At 36.5% G+C, this 26,176-nt stretch overlaps 1 protein-coding gene across 6 annotated transcripts in view; it reads left to right on the forward strand.

The window, feature by feature from the left end:
* The window catches only part of LOC131428396 (protein bride of sevenless), a 48,327-nt gene that overhangs the window by 12,583 nt on the left and 9,568 nt on the right, over window positions 1–26,176 (forward strand). For 5 of the 6 annotated variants that reach the window (XM_058592325.1, XM_058592326.1, XM_058592324.1 and 2 more), the window contains exons 2-4: window positions 12,166–12,593; window positions 22,045–22,728; window positions 22,797–22,892. In XM_058592325.1, the coding sequence (XP_058448308.1) occupies window positions 12,551–12,593; window positions 22,045–22,728; window positions 22,797–22,892 (823 nt within the window). In that variant the 5' untranslated portion in view covers window positions 12,166–12,550. Of the gene's footprint in view, window positions 1–10,703; window positions 10,794–12,165; window positions 12,594–22,044; window positions 22,729–22,796; window positions 22,893–26,176 lie in introns of those variants that run through there. The other variant, XM_058592323.1, reaches the window with a different exon arrangement.

Below are 26,176 nucleotides of genomic sequence, written 5' to 3' on the forward strand. Positions count from 1 at the left end.
ATTGCTTCAGAGAGAATCCCCACAGCAGCGTGCTAACCTTTGATTCTCAGACAGGTCATCGAGAGAAATTCGCTCTCGCACTGGTTGTTAAGTGAGCTATGCCGGTTTTTGTTGCTGCTATGATATCCGTGTCTCTTTGATGGCACTGATTGAATCGTGTGAAGAGTTGCTAGAGAGAGTTCTTTGATACGATAAAAGCCATCTTTGAAGTGATTCCAGAAATTTTCGAGTTCTAAACAATATATACTGTGCGAAAAGTTTTATAATCGCGTCACAACAATCTAAAGAGAAAGTAAACAAAGAGAAACTGAAAAATCAACCAAAGTTTTTTTTGCTATTAGTGGTTTTTGTTCGTCAGATTCACTCATTTCAATCGTTCTATTGTTCACAACACTTTGTGCTTTGTTCTTTTCGTCCCGCTCGTAAACAGTTTATTTGTGTCTGTCTCGGATAGTAAATTACAGCTAACAGATCTCATATGTAAATGAACGTAATCGCACCAAGAAGAGCAAAGGCAAAACATTTTTACCTTTCGCTCAAACAAATCCTGTTTTAATTTTTCTCATTAACATTCTACGAGAAGTCGATGGAAGTTTCGTATTGAACATTTTGAATAACTGTTTCTGGAACCGGAATCGGGAGACTGTCAAAGTTTCAATAGTTTTGCAATCTGTTCCGAGAATTTCGTATCTTTTTGTGTCGTAAGCTATATGAAGGTCGAACATTTTTATCTTCCAATATCCTGTCCTTACCTCACCACTGTATTCAACTTCGCTTGTAAACCGCACATAGCTTGATTTGTTCGTAGAGGCGGTGTTGTATTTCGTTCTTCCGTATGTATGTACGCTTTATGAGACAGTTTGATATTTTGGACACTCACCTTGTAATTCCAGAACCGGAAGTCAGATCCGGATGAAATTCAACAATTATGTGTGGAATCATAAGACATTGCATTTGAGTTTGTAAAAATCGGTCAAGTCATCACTGAGAAAAGTGAACTCTTTTCTTGTTAGAGTTTGTGACCACTATTTCTGATGCTTTTGGAACCGGAAGCCGTAGACTGGTAAAGTCGTAATCAGGGTTGCTGAAATTCGCCTCACGCAACTCATTAACGTTCACCGCCTGCGAACGATTCAAGAACGGAGACAGAAAAGCATGTAATGCCGGACGTGGCAAAAGCTATGCTTAATATGTGACTGCCTGAGCGACTCGCAAGAGAGAAGAGATCTTGCTTTTTCATGCTTGTTGCTATTCCGCCGTGAGCCATTCTCTACCATTTCAAGAGCAGATATCATCAGGCACGAATAGCGCTTACATTGAGTCATTTTTTGACTCACTGCGAGTCAAAATGCCAGCAATCATTGCATTCATTGTACGAAAAAAATTGAAGACAAAAATTAGCGATGCGATGGAAGCGATTTTTTATTTTGCTTAGTTTAATTGTCTCAAAGATATTGCCTTATAAAAAGTGTGCGTTGAACATCACAAATTAGCTTGGAAAACTTTAAACGTAATATCATTATTAATCATTGGAAGATGGCGAAACGATTGGGTTGGATAAAAATTAAACTGATGAATAAAACTGATAGTCCACTTCAAAACGTCGTTTAAAATCGTATGCTAATGTACATATAATGTACTTCCTACTGCAATAAAACTAATGAAAACAGTTTATTCAGATTTCACCGAATACTATTCTCACGTTCGTACTCCGTGCTGTTGAAATTTTGCGGCAAGTAATGGCAGATAGATTTTAAAAAAGCTGGAGTTGAATCACCTGAGGACAATCACTTTTGTAAAGTGAAAATTTTACAGTTTATATGGCTTATATAAGAAATAAAATAAAAGGAATTATTTTCCACATATAACTGTAGCTCATATATAACTGTAGCTCCACATATAACTGTAACTCCACATATAACTGTAGCTCATATAACTCAAGAAAATTGAGCGCGTTCAAATTCAACGCCTTTTGTCGGTTACGTCACTTATACAATCATATCTCCGAAACCAAAAGTCACAGCCATTTGATCTTCGAACTTGATCAATGGCCCGACAGTAGCTTTCAAACGAGCCCAAGTTTGTTAAAATCGGTTCAGCCATCTCTGAGAAAATTGAGCGCGTTCAAATATCTTCTAAAAGTGCACACACACACACACACACACACACACACACACACACACACACACACACACACACACACACACACACACACACACACACATACACACAGACATTTTCCGATCTCGTCGAACTGAGTCGAATGGTATATAACACTATGGGTCTCCGAGGCTCCGTTCGAAAGTCGGTTTTTCCAGCAATTCTAATACCTTTCTATAGAGAAAGGCAAAACCCTTCTTAGTCCACTTAGTGGAATTTTCATATATCTTTAAAAATCACCATAGGGGCGAGTACATGAAATTTTCGAAATCGAAAAAAATTTTTGATGCCAAAAGGCTTAGAATTGCATGGAACGTCGAGATTTAGTGTCATTTCGAAAAAAAAATTTTTTGAAAAAATCGACTTTTTGGGACTTAGAAAAAATATGAAAATTTTTCTAAGTCCCAGAAAGTTGATTTTTTCAAAAAAAATTTTTTTTGAGATGACACTAAATTTCGATGTTTTATGCAGTTTTAAGAGTTTTGGCATCAAAAAAAATTTTCGATTTTGGAAATTTCATGTACTCCCCCCTATGGTGCTTTTTCAAGATCGATAATTGTCAAACCTTTACCACCGGGCAGCACCCCTTAAGCATGTCCGATTTAGGTCAAATTTTGCATGAAGGCTTTTTTCGAGGTGCTTAAACTTTTGAGCACTAGAACTTTACGAAAATAGAGTTGATCCCAAAATTTTGGCACCCTTATATATACAAGAGCGGTAAAAATCAACGTGTTTTGTCGGTTACGTCACTTATACCATCATATATCTGGAACCAAAAGTCACAACCATTTGATCTTCGAACTTGATCAACGGCCCGACAGTAGCTTTCAAACGAGCCCAAGTTTGTTAAAATCGGATCAGCCATCTCTGAGAAAATTGAGCGCGTTCAAATACAACGCTTTTTGTCGGTTACGTCACTTATACAATCATATCTCCAGAACCAAAACTCACAGCCATTTGATCTTCGAACTTGATCAATGGTCCGACAGTAGCTTTCAAACGAGCTCAAGTTTGTTAAAATCGGTTCAGCCATCTCTGAGAAAATTGAGCGCGTTCAAATAGCACGATTTTTGTCGGTTACGTCACTTATACAATCATATCTCCGGAACCAAAAGTCACAGCCATTTGATCTTCGAACTTGATCAATGGCCCGACAGTAGCTTTCAAACGAGTCCAAGTTTGTTCAAATCGGTTCAGCCATCTCTGAGAAAATTGAGCGCGTTCTAATATCTTCGAAAAGTGCACACACATACACACACACATACATACATACACATACACAAAGAAATTTTCCGATCTCGTCGAACTGAGTCGAATGGTATATAACACTATGGGACTCCGAGGCTCCGTTCGAAAGTCGGTTTTTCCAGCAATTCTAATACCTTTCTATAGAGAAAGGCAAAAATATAATGAACCGAAAATTGACATCATAAGAGACTAAGCACGGCTACGCTTTTCATTTGATAAACATCAATGTTACATTTTGTTCGAATGTATTCTTACATATTTGATGTGATCGTTGTTGCTAGAATAATATTCCGAGAGCTAGCGTTTAATTCGATTGTGAATTTGGAACACCATCTAACGAAAATCAGAAAAATATTTTGTTCAACCACTTTGATTAATTTGTTTCATAGATATAACAGCTGTATTGATGCGCCTAAATATTATGAATAAGACGATTTTTTTGCTAGAATTCGACAAAGAGTTTCTTTTTAAGAGAAAAAGAGAGAGAGAAGAAGAAAGTTTCTTTTTAAGAAACACAAAATCAAAACTGAAGTAATAAACGCAAGTAAACACGTTATCTCTTGCGTCGTCGTTTTTCAAAAACAGAATATTTTCATTTTAAAAGAAGTTCGTCGTGCTTTTCACTGAATTTATATTGCAAAAATGACCATCGTTGCAAAAATCACACATAACACCTGAATTTATGTTACAAAATTTACCAACGTAGCAGAAACACGCCTGAAGTTATACTCAACAACTTCAAGTGCGTTACGTTTAAATTTCATAGAAATCAGTCCGAATGGATCATGATCCGAGAAATTTTAATCATGGTGTATTATCATAACATGAAAATATATTATTTTCCCCAAATCATGACTCGTTTTGCTCATTTCAAGAATCGGAATTTCGTCTGTGTAACGCAACTTAGATTGATGGGTATAACTTCGTAGTTTGGTTAGGTATGGTCTTCGTTACAGCATAAATTCAGGCACAATGTCTTGAAATATGAAAAGACCTTAAATACGAATGAAGTTAAGCCGAGACCATTTGCGATGTCAATTCTCTGTCAACAAAAAAAAAAAAACTTGTTTAAACCCACCTAGTGTAATTTTGTCTTTCTCATACTACCGACTCATCAAAACACTTTTTATTAAATTGTGACCAAGGTACGACAGTTTGTTCGGCCAGCAATTAACATACCTACTTTATTCAGGCTTAAGTTTGTGAAAATCGATTGAGTCATAAATGAGAAAATGAATAAATTTTTTTTAAAAGAGTTTTTGACCACTAATTCCGGTCATTCAGGAAAGGTAAACCGATACCCGGTATACCTGAATTATACGACTAATTAAAAGATTTTTTTGTTCGTTTTTTTTTCAATGTCAAATATAGAAACACGCTCTTTAAATTTATTTTTTAACATATATCAGCCTTTAATTCCGGAATCGGATGTCGTATCTGGATAAAATTCAAAAGCTACACAAGATCTACAGGATCGTAAGACCTTTCATTTGACCTAAGATTGTGGAAATTGGTTTAGCGGTTTCTGAGAAAATCGAAAAAAATTTCTTAATTTGGTAATATTTTTGACTAAAACTGACGGTAATCTTTAAAAATAACCGATATTTGGGTACAAGAATTTCATGTTACTAAAATTATGCAAGTTTTTGCCGGAAGATAAGTTATGAGCAAGTTTTTATTAAAGATTTTTATAAAATAAAATATAAAATAAATACGGAAAATCTGAATCGGTCTAAAATTTTTTCGAAGGGTGATTCAGAACATGTTGAGCAATCACGGAGAACAGACATCCAAGTAGAGATTCCAATAAGTGTAAGTAGTTTAATGATTGCTTTAAAAAGTAATCACAAAGTAGCAAAGTTTGGAATCTCTAAATTCATAGAAATATTAAAAAAACACATTTTATGAGATTCATGATAACTGATCGAATTCGTCAATTTATAAACTTGTAGTACACTGTTATGAAAAGCCAATTTTTTGCCTTTTTCATATAGAAAGGTTATGCAATCACTGGAAAAAACGGCTAGTTAAAATTGGCCCGGAGGTCCAAGTGTCATATACCATTCGACTCAGTTCATCGAGCTGAGCAATGTCTGTGTGTGTATGTATGTATGTGTGTGTGTGTGTATGTGTCAAATAATCTCACTAGGTTTTCTCGGAGATGGCTGAACCGATTTTGACAAAATTAGATTCGAATGAAAGGTCTCGTGGTCCTATACGGAATTCCTGAATTTCATCCGGATCCGACTTCCGGTTCCGGAGTAATAGGGTAAAGTGTGTTCAATATTGGACACCATCACTTGAATTGGCGAAACAAAAAACGTAAAAAAATTGTAAACTGGTCTCAAAACTACACAAATCGATAGTCATTATCAGTAGGCAACTAACCAAAACGATTCTGGTTATCCTGGTTCCCGGTATCCGGTTCCGGAGGTACCGGAAATAGTGGTCATATATACCAAAATGGATCTCACTCACTTTTATCAGCGATGGTTTGACCGATTTCCACAAACTTAGATTCAAATGAAAGGTCTCGTGGTCCCATACGGAATTCCTGAATTTCATCCGAATCTGACTTCCGGTTCCAGAATTGTAGGGTAAAGTGTTTTGAATATTGTACACCGTCACTTAAACCGGCGAAACAAAAAACGTAAAAAATTTTCTAAACTGGTCTCAAAACTACACAAATCGATAGTCAGTATCAGTAGGCAACTAAACAAAACGATTCCGGCTATCCTGGTTCCCGGTACCCTGTTCCGGAAATAGTGGTCATAATACAAAAATGGATCTCACTCACTTTTTGAGAAGAGTTTGTATGTCATGTTAGTTGGTGGCCGTACCAACCGACTTTGATTATACCGGTTCTCGTGTTCCGGTGCCGGAAGTGCATATAATAGTGAACCCATTTCGTTTTCTTAAGGATGACTTACGCAATCAAAGCACTGTTTTATTCTGTATGTTATGCATAAACAATCTCTTGGTTTCTTTTAAAAATCGAAGAGAAATATTTTGAATAGAATACCTCAATATTATATGTACATGAGAAAAGCATCATTACACCACTAGGTGGATTAAAACAGGTTTTTCTTTTATGATTTATTATAAAGAAATATTTCAAGAATGTTTTGTCAAGTTTTGAAGTCAATCGAAGTAGAAATCTTGGGCCTGTGCACCGAGCTCTGGCTTCTAGGTAGATAGTCATTGATAAAGGTCCATAACTTCCAGAGTTTCGTTCCAATAAGCTTTAACATTTCACAGAAAATTCTATAATTGCTATAAGAAAATATAAAGAAAATAATAAATGATTTTTCAAAAGTGTTAGACCCTACCCGCCCCTTAAATATAGTAATCTCGTTAGAAATTTTAATTATATTAAACTACTTTTTAAAACCTGATAATATCGATAATTGAAGTAATTTTTGACACTTTTATGAATTTTGATTTCGAAAAATATTTAAACAGGCATATATTATCGAACTTAAATCATCAAGATAAAAATATCTGAATTCTATACAATGACATTAAAATGAAAGGTTCGTCATCAATATCCAGTACTACAGTTTTAGATCTTAAACAAGACGTAGGTAAAAAAGTAGACTGCAAGCGCATAAGTTTAATTAATACAGCAAACTACTTTGAATCTGTTCGATAAAATACATAATATTCAATATGTGGAATGAACCCTGCAGCCGAGAGACAAACGTAGAAAATTTCCATGCAAAAATCAACACATTTGCTCTGAAAGTACCGGCTACGAATTTAACCGGTTATACCATTCAAAGTGGAAAAATCGAGAACAAACAATCATTGTGATTTTTTCCAATAAAGATCACTACTGATCTAATTTTGTTTAAGATCAGTGATCAGTGCATCGATCAAAATCAATACTGATCGCTGGTGATTTTGGGCTACTATTATCACTGGACAATTCGATCAGCTTTGAGCATTTTATAAGAAAATCACATATGAGCAAAATCAGACATGAGTGCCGATTGATTTACATCTAAAATTGTTGATCCCAATGAAGGGCGTTAAAATTAGTGACAACAGTAACCCTACAGTAATTTTTAACTAAGCATAACGCATGCAATGAGACTTTTAAAATCGTGGAAAATTGCAAATTTTGCATCTTTTGGAGATTTAGATATGGGTAATAAGGAATATTAAAGGAGTTTGTACATCAATGACTTTTGTTAATTTAAATGCATGAGGGTGTTTAAATTAGGGAAAATTGTAACTTTCAGGGAAAATTGGGAAAAATGTAACTTTCAGAAATGCTCGTTTAACAGTCTTTATCACCAGAGTTGGGGAAAATACCGGTTTCGTTACGGCACGGTTTACGAAGTTTTAACACATGCTCTCCTTTGATACAAACCGTATTCGATATCGCAACCAGTTGTTTAATTGCGGTAAAAGAAGTACTAGATGAAAGTAAATTAATGCTAGATGAAGATTTTATGAAAATAATCAGTTTAGATCGTAATCCAATTGATAATGTTAATTTTACAGTTTTCGCTGCGTAATATCAAAATGGAATGCAAAATTAGTAAAAAAATATACCACATCATACAGTGATTATAGCGACAAAAGATTTTGTTTTACTTCCAGCTGGTTGATGCTGATGATGATGTTCATGCACTATCTAGATTACACCCAATGAAACGCTATTTGACATGAATTTGATTTAGAGAAGTAACTGGAGTGCAGCATATGACCCAGCGTTTCAATGGTGCGTTTGAATTGGCGTAGTGAAATCCTGCACTCCTGTTACTTCTGTTGATGATATTCAAGCTAAATAGGGTAATATCAATCAACTCCATAGCACGCTTTGTGATTGGACAAAATTTATCTTATTAAAAATCATTCGTTGCAGAATTCATTATAATATCTACAGTAAATATGTGATATGAAATAATAATAATACTAACTATTTTTATTTACTGTGAATCAAAAACTTTGCTTATTTCCACCCCTGGTTTGAAGATTATTTGATTACCATTTAAATCTTTTACAATATCAGTACTATCGAAATGGGTTTTACGGAGAGACGCTGGCAAGGATATGGAAAGTTATTTCAAATCAACGTTGGTAACTTTCGGTTTATCAGTTTTTTTGGATACCATTGTGACACTTAATAAAAAAAATAAGAGAGGAAAATAGATACAAATTGATTACAGGAAAATTCTTTTTATTTTTTTTTTCAACTCCTGTTTCGTTTTGATAAACAAGCACCTGGACATGCCGCTCAGCTCTACTCAATACCTGTGAATTCGAACGAATGTTGATATACCGGAAGTCACCATTTTGAGTTTTGAGAGGACTTCAAACATAATTTTTCGATGCCCTCATCAAACCAGTTCCAAAAATATCCATTTGCGAGGATTTGTAATGAATATTGTACCGAAAGTCGTCACCTTGAAATTTAAAACAACTTCAAACATATTTTTCCGGCATATTTTCTTCAAATCTGTTCCCTGAATATGCAACTTGTGAGTTATCAACCATCGACATCAATTTCAAAACCTATTCGCTTCGTAATCCAAAAGTATATTGTATTACGAGTTTCTCAAACTCAGGGGAAACTGTAAATACTAATCGCTAGCGACAGTAAACTATGGAATTCAATCAAACAGTACTCGGAAAACGACCAGAATGATCAACAAGTCATTTTGCAGCACGACATCACCACCGAGCACAAAACGAAAGCGACAAAAAAACGTGATTTTTGGACTGATATGGGAACTTTTTCCTCATCTGTCATACTCCTCAGACTTGGCCCTTTCCGACTATCATTTGTTTTCATCGATGTATCATGTACTTGCTGAGCAGCACAAGTTCACAAATTGTGAATATGTGGATAAACGGCTTCACGACATGAACAGTTCTTTCGACGTGGTATTTGTAAACTGGTCGAATGATGAAAAAACGCATAACTTTCGAAAGCTTTTGAAAAAAGTTTTTTGAATCTAATGATTACAATCAACAGGTCCTAAAGCTTGCTTCATTTAGAATTGGAACAAACTTTTGTTCATATTGTGGCGCTCCTTGTGGACGGATTTGGAAGTTCTTGGCGCCCACGTGTCGGGAATTTTGTCAGCTTCACGTATGATTTTTGACATTCCGCAAATCGACTGTACTTTGTAAACAATCAACGTGGAAGCCGAAAGAAGGGAACAAATTGTGCACAGTTGTTTGGAAAATCCATTGTGTTCTGCATCTAGGCTAGCTAAACAGCTGAAATTGTCCAGAAATACCGTATGGCGCGTTATCAAACGGTATAAGGAAACATTGACGACGATTAGGAAGCCTCAAGCCAATCGTCGGAGTGGAACTGTCGAAAGGAAACTGCGTGGTAAGATTTTGAAGATGATTAAGAGAAATCCTAATCTGTCGGACCGTGATTTGGCCAGAAAATTCGGTGCTGCCCATAGTACCGTGAGGAGAACTCGACTCCGGGAAGGAATCAAGTCGTAGCGAGCTAGCAAACTGCCAAATCGGACCATAAAACAGAATAGTGTGGTTAAAATTATAGCTAAAACGATAGACGAAGAAGGTGTGCGCCGCCTAATGAGCCGTGTTACAGGAAAAATTCGAGAATTCCTTCGAAACCGTGACGAACAATTTTATCCGTATTTTTTCTTAAAAGTGTGAAGAAAACGCTTCATTTGTATAAAAAAGATCTTGAATTCAATAATAAATAACTGAAATACAAGCAATTGCCTTTGTTCCAATTCTATCTGAAGCAAGCTTAATTTAAAAAAAAACCCCGCATTATTACCTAACACACCAACCTTTCGTTATAGTGAGATCTGCCAGTTCTGTTTTGCATTTTGCTCGTGTATTCCATCATATTGACGATGGTTCCTCCAATTGTAAGATGAATATAGATTTGAGTGCCCAAATTGATCTGAAAACCAAAGTTTCTATATCCAGATCGTGTTATGATCTAATGTACAACGCGAACACGGGACAGCGAAACTCAGCCATAAACAACTAGCCAGGTACTTACACCTACCACTAATGGATGCCATGCGTCAGTCATTTTGAGCGAACGATTCAATCCTGCTTACCAGCGAGAACAGAACGACTGGTCGGCTAGAATGGCTCTATAAAGTAATTAGATTTGGTTATGTTAATGCACGGACTGCGCGTGGCACGACAGTTCGTTGGTGGTAGGCAATTAGATCGGTCACTACTCCGGCGTTGGGTGAAATATAAATTACCTACTTGTGACCAGGTGCGACGCGATTTGCTTCCGTTCTGTTCGGTTCATATTTTGTCTCGTACTGTTCGGTTTGACGGTAGAGTAAACCGGCTCGGCCAGGTTTATGCGTACGTTGCGCACATGGTGGTGGTGATGCGGACGCTTGGACTGTCGATTGAAGGTGCAGCATAAAACGCATCACAACGAAATGATGCTTATCGGACCGTGACTATTTTGATGTTCGGTTCACGTGCATACCGTTTTCGTTCGATTGTTCGTCACGAAATGTCCCTGTACAGTTTTGGTTTCCCGAGCAAGAGCTAACATATGTAACTGTCATGAGTTGAAAAGATCCCCGCTGGATAAGATACGGATTTCGAAGGCAACTATTTGTTCTTTGTAGCTTGTGTAATAACAACGTCGATGAAATTAGATATGGTATTTTAAAAAGGCTAGAACTGTAGCATTAGTGGTGCCAATGCAAAGTGTCTTAAATGCTTTAGTAATTCTCTAAAAAAAGTTGCTTTGGATTGTTTTATAGCAATTTGTATTAGAATTTGACAACTCTGGGAATTTCTAAATGATAACATCAGATTTTTTCAATCGGAAATAGGTTTTAGCTTGCATCGATTTCGAAATCTATCATAAAAGTTGTTTGAGTTGTATCGCGGTTTTGCGGTTGTCGATTTTGGATTTCAATAGTGCGGAACGAAGAAACAATTTTGAATAAAGTTGTGCCAAAGACGGGAAACTAGTCATTCATGTACGGAACAGATCCATTTTGTAATCTTTTACTTTCCGTATATTTTTTCTCTCGATCCGATGGAATGGAACAATATTTTATGCATCACTGCTCGCAATTATGTGTGTATTCGATTTATATGTTTCCGAAGGTGGTAGGGTAGTCGAGGGTACCTCTTTTGTCTCAAGTTTCAAAACAAGACTACATTTTTTCAAACTTGCCATATATCCCCTTCTCACTCTCTTTCATTTAAAACGCATAACTACGACAGTTGCTTGTTGTCGGTTCCGTGGTGCAAATCCATTTTCCATTTTATTTGTTTACCATCGCCCGAACCGGTAACATTGCCAGAACATTAAGCATTGAACCCTCTGGACATCACAGTTGGCAGTGAATGATATCGATTTTCCACGAATTGTGCTGCACGTGTTTGATCGAATTTCGTGTGTGTGTGAGATGGCGGTGCATTGGCACCGTTGCAGTGGCATCGGTTGGACGCTCTGAGCAGCGTGGATGTGCGACATTTAGACTGCATATATCTAATTTGTGCCTTCATACACAGAAAGAAATGATGAAACTTACACGGCATGTAAACCGATAATACTATGAAATAGACGTCAGTTGAAACGAAAATCTGATTTAAAACCATGATTGATGTAAAATTACATTAATATTCATTTAGTTTTTCATTGAACAAGGCTGTATATTTACAAACCGCTTAGTTTTGTAATGTAATTTTCCATTCAATTGCCTGCTCCAAATATGTGCATGAAAATAAATGTAAATTTACAAAATATTTTTATCTGTGTAGGTCAAGGCCAGTACAATGGAAGCAGACTCGCGCAGTGTTTTGTTTAAACAGAAACGAAGAAACGGAGGGCCATTGTAGGAAAATGTTAAAATGCAATTACAATTTGCAACGATTTGAAAGTGCATAAATAGTTTATGATCAAGAAAAACCGTACCAGAAGAGCGTACATTTGTAAGTGAAACCTAATATATGAACTAGATGAGAGCAAAAGTGAAACATGCGCCAGTACCGGATGAGCCGTTAAATGCAGATAAACAGCTGATTGCGGATAGCGGGCGCGTGAATTAACAGACGACGTGTAGGCGGTAGACACATCGCAAAACATCGTTTGTGGTAATAACGGAAGGGAAAGCTGCATGCGGTGGCGGCGAATGCATCGGTGATCATGAGGCGCAAGCAGAGATGGTGCGAACAACTTTGCCTTGCAGGTATGTGCAATTAGCTTCTAATTGAACAACTGTTCCGCAAATTATGAACAAGTTTTCGTTAGTAGGTACTACTAAACAGTGCTGTCATTCATGTTCGGTTTTATTTTTTTGTTGATGTAAATTTCAAGCCGGAGAATTCTAATCAAATAATCAATAGGGTTTCATTCATTTTTTGCAACTTCATTCTTATCCACGCTTAATACCTTTAAACCATTCGTTTTCCACAGCTATTTGAAAAGTTTTGCTCAGTATAACTTAATGTTCAATCACGCTACTTCTTCATGCAAATATACTTTAATTGGTTAGAATGTCCCTGGATCGTTTAATTTTCGAGTTCTTACCGATTTTTTCATGCTGCACAGTTCGAAAAAATCTTGTAATTTTACATCTTATAAGATGCACATAATCGGAGCGTCCCATTTCACACAAATTTTTATTCAAGAACATGTAAAATTATGTGAGTTGAAAATTACATGGCTTGAATTCGAACGAAATAAAAAAACAAAAGATCGTTAGCAGCATCGCGACTTGAACCGAGAAACATTAGATCACAAACACATCTGTTACTCGACTGAACCACGGAGCTCATAAATGTTCGTTGAATAATTGATAACATAGATATAAATCCAAACAGCGACACTTGGTAGCCGAGTGCAAATTACATTTGGAGCTTAACATATAAAATTTTGTGCGAGTGGAATATTGGGTCATTTGAAAAATTAAGTAGTTGTGAATTGTATCGTTTGTAGAATTCTGTCGCCAGTAAAATTCATATTTTTTTCTGTGTGTTAGTCGGAGTGTCGCCTTTTGGTAACCGCACATATGGAAAAAATAAGTAAATTCACGTCTCCTAAGGGACATGGACAAATTTTATGGTTAATTTGATGTAGTATTCATATATTTAGGTTTATTTTTACATGTAATTTTACGTTACTGCGTGAAAAACTGGGCATGTTTGACACATATGTACGTCATTTCACGTGTATTTACGTCACTTGTAAATTTCATCATTTTTGCTGTTCATGTCAAAAATAGGCTACACACTTAAAAAAACTTTGGGTTTTTACATCTTATTAGATGCACATAAATGGAGCGTCGCAGCTCACGCAAATTTACGTAGAAGAACGTTTAATGTTGTGTCTAAAACTCCATACATGAAATTCATTGAAATAAAAAAAAATACTGAGAGCAACCGTCGTGACTTGAACTGAGAATTGTTGGATCGCAAGTACGTCTGTTAATCGACCGAGCCACAGAAGCATGCATTTGCTTGGATGGTAAAAGGTGCATTTGAATTCATACAGTCGCATATTCATACAGAATTCATACTAGCAGAACGCAAGTTATAGTCGAAACCAGTAAAATTCAAGCTCATCTAACATTAAGTCATTACAAATGAGATTTTCCGTCATTTGACAAATTAGGTCTTTATGAATTACATCGTATGAGGGATTAAGTCACCTGTAAAATTCACATTTTTTTGGTGTGTACTGCAATTTATTTAAATGAGTATTTTGCTGAGTTCGATCATAGAAATAACTGGAATACGAGGAACGAAATCGACGACTATACTATGTAAATTTGCGTGAACTGCGACGTTCCATTTATGTGCATCTAATATAATGTATAATCACAGGGTTTTTTTTTCGTAGTGTGTACTTTCTCATAGCGAAACGATTTGCTATCACAGAGAAAACGGGCTGTTAAACCGAGGCCCGAAGGGCCTAATGTCATATAACATTTGACTCAGTTCGTCGAGATCAGAGAATTGAATCGTTTTATCTGGATTGAACTTCCGGTTTGGTTTCAAATAAAAGATCTTATAATCCTATATGACCCTATCGAATATTATTCAGATACGTCCAAATACATGGGCTGAAAAGTCCCGGGCCTAACCAATCAACGTAATCTTCATTAAGAGCAACACAAAATTTTGTAGAACGATTTATCTTTTGCCTCGAAATAGGCCTCAGTTTCAGCGATAACCTCTTCATTCGTGCGAATTTTTTTTACCGCAGAGCATTTTTCAGGTCTGCGAACAGCCAGTAGTCGCTGGGAGCCAAATCTGGCAAATACGGTGGATGTGGGAACAATTCGAAGTTCAATTCATGTAGTTTTGTCATTGTTTTCATTGACTTGTGACACTTGCGTTGTTTTGATGGAAAGAAATTTTTTTCTTTGCCATATGCGGTCGTTTCTTTGCTATTTCAGCCTTCAAACGCTATATAATAATCACTGTTAATGGTATTTCCTTTATCAAGATAGTCGATTAATATTACACCACGCACGTCCCAAAATACCGAGGCCATAACCTTTCCAGCCAATTGTTGTGCTTTCGGGCGCTTTGGACGAGGTGCACCAATTGCTGTCCACACATATGACGATCGATTTTTTTTTTTGTTTCAATTATAGAGGCTTTAACATCTTAGGTCATTCGCCTCTTCGGACCAGAAAGTCTTTCTGACCCTATGTGCGGGGTTGGGAATCGAACCCAGGCGGGCTGCGTGAAAGGCATCGACTATCCCATCACGCTACACCCGTCCCCACGATCGATTTAATTCCGGAGAGAAGTGATGAATCCATGTTTCATTCATTGTCATATATCGACGCAAAAATTCTGGTTTCTTACGTTTGAACAAAGCCCAACACTTTTCAGAATCATCAACACGTTTTCGTTTCTGGCAAACAGTGAGCAAACGCGGCACCCACTTTAAACAGAGCTTTCCGATAGTCAAATTCTCATGCAATATAAAGCCCACACGTTCTTTTGGTATCTTTACCATGTCAGCTAACTCACACAACTTCACTTTTCGATCATTCAAAACGATTTTGTGGATATTTTATTATGTTTTCTGGTGTTACCGCCTCATTTGGACGTCCTCTGCGTTCAGCATCATCGGTGTCTCTACGACCACGTTTGAAGTCAGCAAAACAACGTTTTATTGTTGTTTCTGATGGAGTGGAGTTTCCATAGCACTTTTCAAGCCATTACTTTGCTGCCCATACTTGCATATCAGTCCCATATGGAAAATCGGCATGTCGAGAAAAAAACGATTAAAATTTTATTTTCGATTTCTTTGATTTATTGTGCTACCTAATGCTAAATCGTGGTCTTATTACATGAAATATCGGTAATACACCTTTGCTATTCCAATATTGCAACAAATGAAATTATTGATATTTGCACTAAATGGGACTGATATGCGGGTACTTTGCATATGAGAAAGACATAAGTTGATATTTTTTCACATTTTTCTGAACAAACCATAAACTTTTATTGCAATATCTGAGAGTATATTAAGGATAGATTGCATTCCTGAAGCTAACTCAATATTGGCGAAAATCGATATGGGACTGATATGCAAGTATTTTTTCCCATCAAGAAGCAGTGTAAAATTAAAACATTGTTTTTGATCCATTGTTCTGAAAATAACAAAAGTAGCGTCACTCTTAGCACAATAACTCACAAACTAATGAATAGAATATCATGAAATTTGAACATCTGTCTTTTAAATGTTATTTTAGGCCCGGGTTGGCGGTTCAATTCATTGAACACTGGTTTCACAAGCCAGTTGTCGTATGTTCGAGTCTCGACCTGGAAGGATTCTTAGTGTCAGTAGGATCGTAGCACTAGCCATGCAATGATTCTGTATGCTATTAATCGGCTGCGAAGTCTGTTGAAACAGAAAGGCCAAATTCCACGAAAGGAATGTAATGCCAGGACTTTGCTATTACTCAAAAAAGGTGGATGAAATAAAACTAGCGCCATCTATGTGTTAGGCATGGGACAAATCGAGTAAAGTACTTTCAACAGCCGTATAACTCTTCCATTGGGCAGGTCCGGTTAGTTGATGACCTTCTAACCTGACGATCTTCGTTCCCGGTTCTGGTTTTACCGGAAATTGAAAATGCAAAAAAAAACTGTTTTAATCCATCTAGTGGTGTGATGACTTACTTCGGGTCGTATTCTTTTCTGTATTATTTGCAATGCTTGAGGCTTATTAGTCCTACGCCAACCCCCTGTTTCGCCGAAGGATCATTGTGCTTACTAGTTGGTGGGGCTGCCTCTTTGGATTAAGCTAGACGAGATACAGCATTTCTTATTCAGCCGCTGGATACCGTAACAGACGCTGTTTGAAGCCGCTCCTAACATGGGGTACAGACTCTCCGAAATCTTCTTAGGAGCATCCCGTTCCCTGTCCATGAGATGTTTTTGGTCATGATTTACAGTAGCTCCGGAATCGACATTTAGGGACCAGCATAACCCAAAACGGTTCGTAGTATGATGAATAAATTGGAATAGTTCTGAGCCTAACTTAGAATTTTTTTTGGTATTCCCAAGTAGCACCTGTAACTTGTTAATAAAAAAATAAAATAAAACAGATGCTGCATAATGGTCGCATGACATTCATTACGAACAAGTCGTATAATGATGGTGACAATAAAGTCACAATAATGTTACGAATTTACATCTTATCATACTAAGTTAGAATAAAGTAACTTCTCGGTAATCTAACTCTTATGGCATGTTCGCTTTGACAGTTTTTGGTCGCCAACTGATCACCGTAACAAAATGTGACAATGAAAAAGTGACATACTACAAGACAAAGTTAACTAATGATTTCATATCGGTTACCGTATTCGCTGTTACGCAACGAAGAAATACAAATACAGTGTCGGTTGAAAGCTTCCGTACATTTTCCCGGACAATAATATAAAATCAATAAGTAGAATAAGTAAAACTATGATACAGTTTAAAGAAATTTGGTATAGTTAATTCTGCTCTTATACGCAACTTGTTTCGTTTTGGGAAGTAAATTCTCTTATTCCAATGGCTACCATTATGATCAGTGAATGAAATGTTCATTACATTTCAAAAAATGCATTTTTATTCATTGCGTTTGATCAACCGTTTCATATATCAAATACTAATATTAATCACAAAAAGACTCTATCTGAACACATTTAGACTTTTTAGCTTTAAATTTAATATGACGGGAATAAAAACATGAATATTATTTTGTATGTCAATGTTCTAAAACACAAAATATAGAAGGCGCGTACGTTTTCAATTAGTACAATGAAAAACTTTACCATAAATATCGAATAGCACGTAGATTTTGAATAGCTATAGTGAGTTTAAACAAAATTGAATTGTATATTTTAGTTTTGATTATCGGATGCCAATCTTTGATCATAAATGTTAAATGGGACAAACGTCAACAAATTTTAACTTGACACAAACAATTTTCTGTTTCATTGTGACTAATGTATGCGGTGGATCAAATTAAATATTCGTTCCATGAATTTGTTTCATATAAGTAACTGTCAATAAAGTGTAATAACGTGTGCTACTTGGGTTGTCATCTTGTACGATGATTTGAATTTTAAAAACTTCATAAATGGAAATCGGAGTATAGTAGAATCCAATGTTACAACAAAGTTAATTCATACATTTTAGGGCTTTCGATAAATAATGCTTTATATCTCGACACCTATCCATTTTATAGAATTCAACAACTTCTTCGAACAAATGCGTTCTCTGTCACGCAATGTAGGCAAATTATAACTTTAGTTTCACTTCTAGGTGGATTTATGATAACTTTAATTGTATCAAGATTTCAATCTTCTCATCAAACTTCGTATAACTCAAAAAGTAAACATCCTATCTCAAAACCATTCAACACGTTCAGGGTGACGGGTAGACCTCTCATTTGCGACTAGTTTGATCAAAATCGGTCCAGTCATCTCTGAGATCTCGACCTCTTTGTTGACAACACACAAACAGGCACACACACATACACATACGGACATTTTCTCAGTTCGACGAGTTGAATTGATTAGTATATGACACACGGCCCTCCGGACCTGGGAAATTTTTTCCAAACTTTGAGCGAATGCTATAGGGTAAGGTGTTCGGTTGCTGGCACCCCATAGTAACTTTTGACAGAAAGCAGATAGCGTCATTCCGACAAATGTTATGTGTGTGTGTGTAATAGAAGCCCGTTTTTTTTGTGTCGAATACCGAAGCAAACAGATCGCAGAATGGTAGAGAAACTTATAAAAACTTATACGCTATAAAAATAACTGCTTGCATACAAAACTTGAACACAAGCGTGGCGAAGAGAAGCTTAAGTATCAAAATCGTATCACAAGTATGTACAAAGTTATGATAGCATACATATGGGGTATTGGTGTAATTTCGTCGGCTATAAAACAAACAATGTTCGGTGTTGGTTCCTAATCAAGATCAATCTAAGCAGACTCTCGTGCAATTCCGGATTCAAAAGTGTGACGATTGATTGAACTGTTTGATTGTAGATCATTAGAAATTGAAGTTGCCATGTTCCACATCAATGGCTCGAATAACCCCATGGGGCTGATCCTTGTAGTTTTTAATCAGTTGTTAGTTAGGGACTTTAGCTTTCCATTGATGTATATGTGTCTGCATAATGTGCACCTAGTCAGAAGTAATAAGCTTAAAATAAAAGGGTGTCGGTAGCCGAAAACTCTCCCCTACCTATTTTTTGTTTAAAAAACTAAAGGGTGATTTTTTAAGAGCTTGAGAACTTTTTTAAACAATAAAACGCATAAAATTTGCAAAATCTCATCGGTTCTTTATTTTAAACGTTAGATTGGTACATGACATTTACTTTTTGAAGATAATTTCATTTAAATGTTGACCGCGGCTGCGTCTTAGGTGGTCCATTCGGAAAGTCCAATTTTGGGCAACTTTTTCGAGCATTTCGGCCGGAATAGCCCGAATTTCTTCGGAAATGTTGTCTTCCAAAGCTGGAATAGTTACTGGCTTATTTCTGTAGACTTTAGACTTGACGTAGCCCCACAAAAATAGTCTAAAGGCGTCAAATCGCATGATCTTGGTGGCCAACTTACCGGTCCATTTCTTGAGATGAATTGTTCTCCGAAGTTTTCCCTCAAAATGGCCATAGAATCGCGAGCTGTGTGGCATGTAGCGCCATCTTGTTGAAACCACATGTCAACCAAGTTCAGTTCTTCCATTTTTGGCAACAAAAAGTTTGTTAGCATCGAACGATAGCGATCGCCATTCACTGTAACGTTGCGTCCAACAGCATCTTTGAAAAAATACGGTCCAATGATTCCACCAGCGTACAAACCACACCAAACAGTGCATTTTTCGGGATGCATGGGCAGTTCTTGAACGGCTTCTGGTTGCTCTTCACTCCAAATGCGGCAATTTTGCTTATTTACGTAGCCATTCAACCAGAAATGAGCCTCATCGCTGAACAAAATTTGTCGATAAAAAAGCGGATTTTCTGCCAACTTTTCTAGGGCCCATTCACTGAAAATTCGACGTTGTGGCAGATGAAATTATCTTCAAAAAGTAAATGTCATGTACCAATCTAACGTTTAAAATAAAGAACCGATGAGATTTTGCAAATTTTATGCGTTTTATTGTTTAAAAAAGTTCTCAAGCTCTTAAAAAATCACCCTTTACAAGGATCAGCCCCATGAGGTTGTTCGAGCCGTTGATGTGGAACAAGGCAATCAAAATTTCCAATGATTGACATTTTCAATTAATCGTCACACTATTGAATCCGCATATGCACAAGAGTCTGCATAAATTGATCCTTATAAGGAATCAACACCGAACACGCGAACCCAGAATATAGACTGTATTTATCGTGATTTGTATTTGTTTCGTAGCCGAAGAAATTACATCAATAGCCCAAATGTATACAATTAAATGTTTGTACATGCTTGCGATATGGATATCGATATTTAAGCTTCTCTTCACCAAGCTTGTGTTCAAGTTTTGAATGCAAGCAGTTATTTTTATAGCGTATCTCTACCATTACTGCCATTCTGCGATTTCGGTTGAAGCGATAAAATATTTCTCATTATCAATCGAGTTCATCTTATATAAATTAGAAATTAATTTTATGCACTCAAAATTTACCGTGGAGTAGTTGTCAATTTCTCAGGCGAAACGACATAACATGGGATTTCATCCAATCTTGCATTACACAAGATCAGATCGTTTATGGTACTTTTTTTCTTGCTGTGTAGCAACAACATACCTCTAGCAAGCTACGCATAAGACTGAAACGTTAGCTATAATTTCGCTTCTATTTGTAGATTCGCGTGCTTCCAACAGCTTTGCTTTTGCTTCGATTGACCAATCAGAGCGCTGCTTTCCCTTTGATATATACGCTTACTCCTTCAAAACCGTCGACTATGGCAGGGAAATCCGGTATGGCGGAGATTTTTTGCAGCCAAAATAGGACACTGCTAGCTATTAATCAACATTTCAACGATATAAAATTAAAAATACATGGCTATGAACATTCAAATCAATACGTAGAAATATTTCCAATCAAATGGTGACATAATATTAATAATTGATACAAAATTGACTGAGCTGTAATTGTTCAAAACCTGACCACATTTCTACGTGTATTTTTCTTGAGTTTCTAGTTTGCACTGCTATATAGAAAACAAAAATGTGTTCCACATTAAAATAGGTAAAAAACACAAAAAATTAAGAAACTTGATGAAATCTTTATTGGAATCAATAGATCGATCAATATGATTTAATGTTTGAAGGAGATTTCATGCAAATTAGGTAGCCCATGCTTGAGGTCCAAGTTTGGCACACTCTCTTCAACATTTCGGCCGGTATTTCACGAATAAATGCATCAATGCTGGTTTCCAGTGCGTAAACCGTTGCTGGTTTGTCATTGTAGCCTTAAAATGGCCCCTCAAGAAATAGTCCAAAGACTAAAATTTCCGCTACGACCACTATTTCTGCTACTTCCGGAACTGGAAACTGATAACAGATGCAACCAAAATCAAACATTTAGTCTAACACGACGTTCACAACACAAGAATTATATGGTTAGTGCAAGTGATTTTATTCGTTTTTACATTGTCATGTATAGAAACATGCTCTTGAAATCAATCGTGGAACGTGGAGCCGAAAGAAGTGACATTCAATTAAAATTTGAAGGTATTGTATTGGTATGTGACACCTTTTATTTGAATCTAAGGCATCATTACTACGTGGCTTGAAACAGGTTTCTTATTACAAATCGGTGATATTCGTTATTAAGACAAATGTGAAATATAATTGAAAAGCTCTATCCTGTCTGTAAAATACGGACGAAAACCTATAATCATACGTTTCTTCACTCACATCTCAATCATTTTACATTTTTTCATGTTTATTATATGCAAAAACTGTATAAAATTAGGAAAAGTTTTTAATTTACACATCAGTTCACATTTCCATCACCAAGACGTCAGTCAACGCTGATGGGCCGCTATTTATAGATGCTTCTCATCTCCATTTCAAAAATATATTATATATGTATTATCAATTAACCTTTTTCAATGCCAATACCTCTTTTAACCTTTAAAATCATTGGCATAAACTAACAAATTAACTAAATGTTGATCGTTATATTTCCAGGCGGACTTTTGTTGCTTTACGGTGTTCTCTGCGGAAGATGTGACGAAGCCATACCGCTCCTCAGCACGACACAAATCGCCGTAGAGGTTACAGCGGAGCTCACACCCATCACAGAAAGTATTGATGCAACGAAGGTGATAGAAGAAATTACCGATAATAGTATTACAACAATTAGCCCTACAAGAGGTCAGCATAGGAAGGACTTTGATCCGCTAGAGACTGACTCTACTCTAACTACTGTTGATGACATTGTTAAGCTATTGGAGTCTACAACGTCTTATTCGAGCCTGGGAGAAAATCCGATTCAATTGGCTACACTGGATAGTGAAAACTACACTGACTCTGTCACATATGAAAAAGACACGCTTCAGAAACCACAGAATTGTTCCAGTAATTCTAATAATAGAATCTTAATTGATTTATCTGTTGGCGGAGATTTTCGGCGCTCAAGTTCGCGAGCTCACACACATCACGAAGCACCAATTTCATACGATGATCGGGTTGCGGAAGAAGCAGAACATATTAATGACACCTTGCCGCCGACTGGCCTTGGCAATTCAATATATTTGCTTGACGGAGACTACACGATTTCGTTGATCACAGACCAAGCTGATTTCGGCGCCATTCTATTCATTGTAGACCGCATCAACGAGCTTCAATTGATCAATAACAATGGCACTTTAGGTGATGGCAAATCACGTCTGGAGTTGGAATATAAACGTCGTTATAATAATAACTATTATTGTTTTTAGGTTTGCGAATTATGTTTGTACAGAACAGGTCCGCAGTTCAGCAAATGCTGGAGGAAGAATTTCAATACTCACGGGAATGTTCACCACAAATCATTGGTAAGCTTGATAAAAAAACCTGTTTTAATTCACCTAGTGGTGTAATGATGCCTTTCTCATGTACATATAATATTGTGGTGTTCTATTCAAAAATTTTCTCTTCGATTTTTGAAAGAAACCAAGTGATTGTTTATGCATAACATACAGAATAAAACAGTACTTTGATTGCGTAAGCCATTGTTAAGAGAACGAAATGGGTTCACTATTATATGCACTTCCGGCACCGGAACCCGAGAACCGGTATAATCGAAGTCGGTTCGTACGGCCACCAACTAACATGACACACAAACTCTTCTACACGGAACCACCCGCGATCCCATTTCAACCAGAATATTAGTTGATTTTCTGAATTCGATTGGTTAAAATTTGGTACAACTAATCGATTGTTGTTTTAACTAAACTGTCATTTTTGTTTTTCGATTAGCAGAAACGATGGTTGAAAGAACTAATTCAACTGTTTGAAAAAAAATGCTGTCAATTAGTGAGGACACATACCTTTCACTTTCAACAAATATTTTAGTTGAAATAACTGGTGTTGTTATTGAAACAAAATTCTGTTAGTTGAAAAATAAATCGGTTTTATTTGTTTGTTTGTTTTGGGATCAGTAAAGATCTAAATTCTAAAAAAAATACTTCTGATTCGATCGGAAATGATTGATGTAGAAAAACGTTTTTAATCAGCAAAAGTGCCCGGAGGGGCGAGTAAATTAGCGAAATTATTATATTTACCTAAAATGATGCCTTCAAACGGTTGAACTAAAGTTATGCACTGATAATTTTAGTCAATTTATATGAGCTTGGGTGCACCGCTGGGAATTGGAATTTTGCGACGGCAATTCAAACGCGCCATTCAATCGCAGCGCGTTCTGTGCGTTTGAAACCCTTCGCTCCTGTTACTTTTATAAATTAAATTCATGTCAAAAAGCGTTTTATTGCTAATGCATGAACATCATCATCGGTAACAAACAGCTGGAAGTAAAACAGTCTGCTGGAAGGAAATAATGATCGAATTTGAAGCATAAAATATTTGCGCATACCTGAAAGATTACGAGATTAACATTTTCTAATTTGTCACCAAAACTTTTTCATCTTAAACAAGGTTAACTTTATCACAACACCGCTGTTAGATACATACTTGTTATCATAAATTTCTCAAATCGAATGAACACGATTTCACCAAACGCCTTAACCATTGACATTTTGAAGTGGCGCGAACAGATTTCAACTAAAAAAGATGTTGATTTTGCATTGCGATTATTGTTTTGCTTTCAACTGTCTCCGGCATTTGACAGCATTCAAAACAACATATTTTTCAACTACTTGAATATATGCAAATCAAAAACCGTATTGGTTGAATCAAAAAGAAATTAGTTAAATCAACTATCGCAAAAATCAAAAACTGCGATATCGCAATTTTATGATTGAAGGGTTCTCCGTGTAGTACGCACCCTATAACTCCGGATTCAGAAGTCGGATCCGGATGAAATTCAGGAATTCCATATGGGACCTGGAGACCTTTCATTTGAATCTAATTTTGTGGAAATCGGTCAAACCATCGCTGAGAAAAGTGAGTGAGATCCATTTTGGTATATATGACCACTATTTCTGGTACTTCCGGAACCGGATACCGGGAACCAGGATAGCCGAAATCGGTTTGTTTAGTTGCCTACTGATAATGACTATCGATTTGTGTAGTTTTGAGACCAGTTTAGAAAAATTTTCACGTATTTTGCTTCGCCGGTTTAAGTGACGGTGTACAATATTGAACACACTTCACCCTATAAATCCGGAACCGGAAGTCGGATCCGGATGAAATTCAGTAATTCCATATGGGACCAGGAGACCTTTCATTTGAATCTAAGTTTGTGGAAATCGGTCAAACCATCGCTGAGAAAAGTAAGTGAGATCCATTTTGGCGTATATAACCATTATCTCTGGTACTTCCGGAACCGGATACCGGGAACCAGGATAGCCGGAATCGGTTTGTTTAGTTGCCTACTGATAATGAATATCGATTTGTGTAGTTTTGAGATCAGTTTAGAAAAATTTTCACGTTTTTTGTTTCGCCGGTTTAAGTGACGATGTACAATATTGAACACACTTTACCCTATAATTCCGGAACCGGAAGTCGGATCCGGATGAAATTCAGGAATTCCGTATGGGACCGGGAGACCTTTCATTTGAATCCTAGTTTGTCAAAATCGGTTCAGCCATCTCCGAGAAAACCTAGTGAGATTATTTGACACATACACACACACACACATACACACACACAGACATTGCTCATCTCGATGAACTGAGTCGAATGGTATATGACACTTGGCCCTCCGGGCCAATTTTCACTAGTCGGTTTTTCAAGTGATTGCATAACCTTTCTATATGAGAAAGGCAAAACATCGAACATCAATATATTCGTCAGTAATATGTTTGGAGTTTTGCGAATCTATTGGGAACGAATTAGATTTTATTATTATCCAAATATTTTGCTTACATGAGGTTTATATGTTAATGTAGGACTTTTCACGTATTGTCATATATTTTGTATCTAGCAATAAAACGTAATTTCGCATGCTAACATGTGTTCGGAAAGTTTTTGGACCATTTTCTAGTGCACGTCCTTTGAAAACCAAAAACTTTGAATCGAAATTTTCAAAAGTATTTATTTTCATTTATGAGTTGTCAAAACATACAATTACATTTAACATCTCTAATCACGGGGTTCCGTTTACAATGATAGCAGATCATCTCTAATATATAATATTTGCGACAATTTTAGCATGACGGTACTAAATATGGGTAGCATGACACGGATCCCAAGACCTCCGGCACGTCCAAGTGCATTAGATTTATCTCTTTGTTCGACTTCAATTCGACTAGATTGCACCTGGAAAGTATTTCCTGATTTACATGGTAGCGATCATTTACCAATCATCATCTCAATTAGCAGTAACAAAGGCATTGCTAATTCAGTTAATATTCCATATGATTTGACAAAAAATATTGACTGGATAAAATACCAAAGTAATATTTCAAGTGTCTTAACTTCAATGGAAGAGCTCCCCCCACTTGAAGAATATGACTTCCTCGTTTGTTCGATTTTGGAGGCCGCAGAACAAGCCCAAACCAAACGATTTCTTGGTCCATCGTCTAACAGAAGGCCTCCAAACCCTTGGTGGGACAAAGAGTGTTCAGATGCTAAGCACGCGAAACAAAATGCTTTCAAGACGTTTTTAAAACGAGGAGGAGGAACTCCTCAGAATTTTGAAAATTTCTTGACTTTAGAA

The sequence above is a fragment of the Malaya genurostris genome, chromosome 2 (genome assembly GCF_030247185.1).
Source record: "Malaya genurostris strain Urasoe2022 chromosome 2, Malgen_1.1, whole genome shotgun sequence".
In the NCBI taxonomy this organism is placed as follows: Eukaryota; Metazoa; Arthropoda; class Insecta; order Diptera; family Culicidae; genus Malaya; species Malaya genurostris.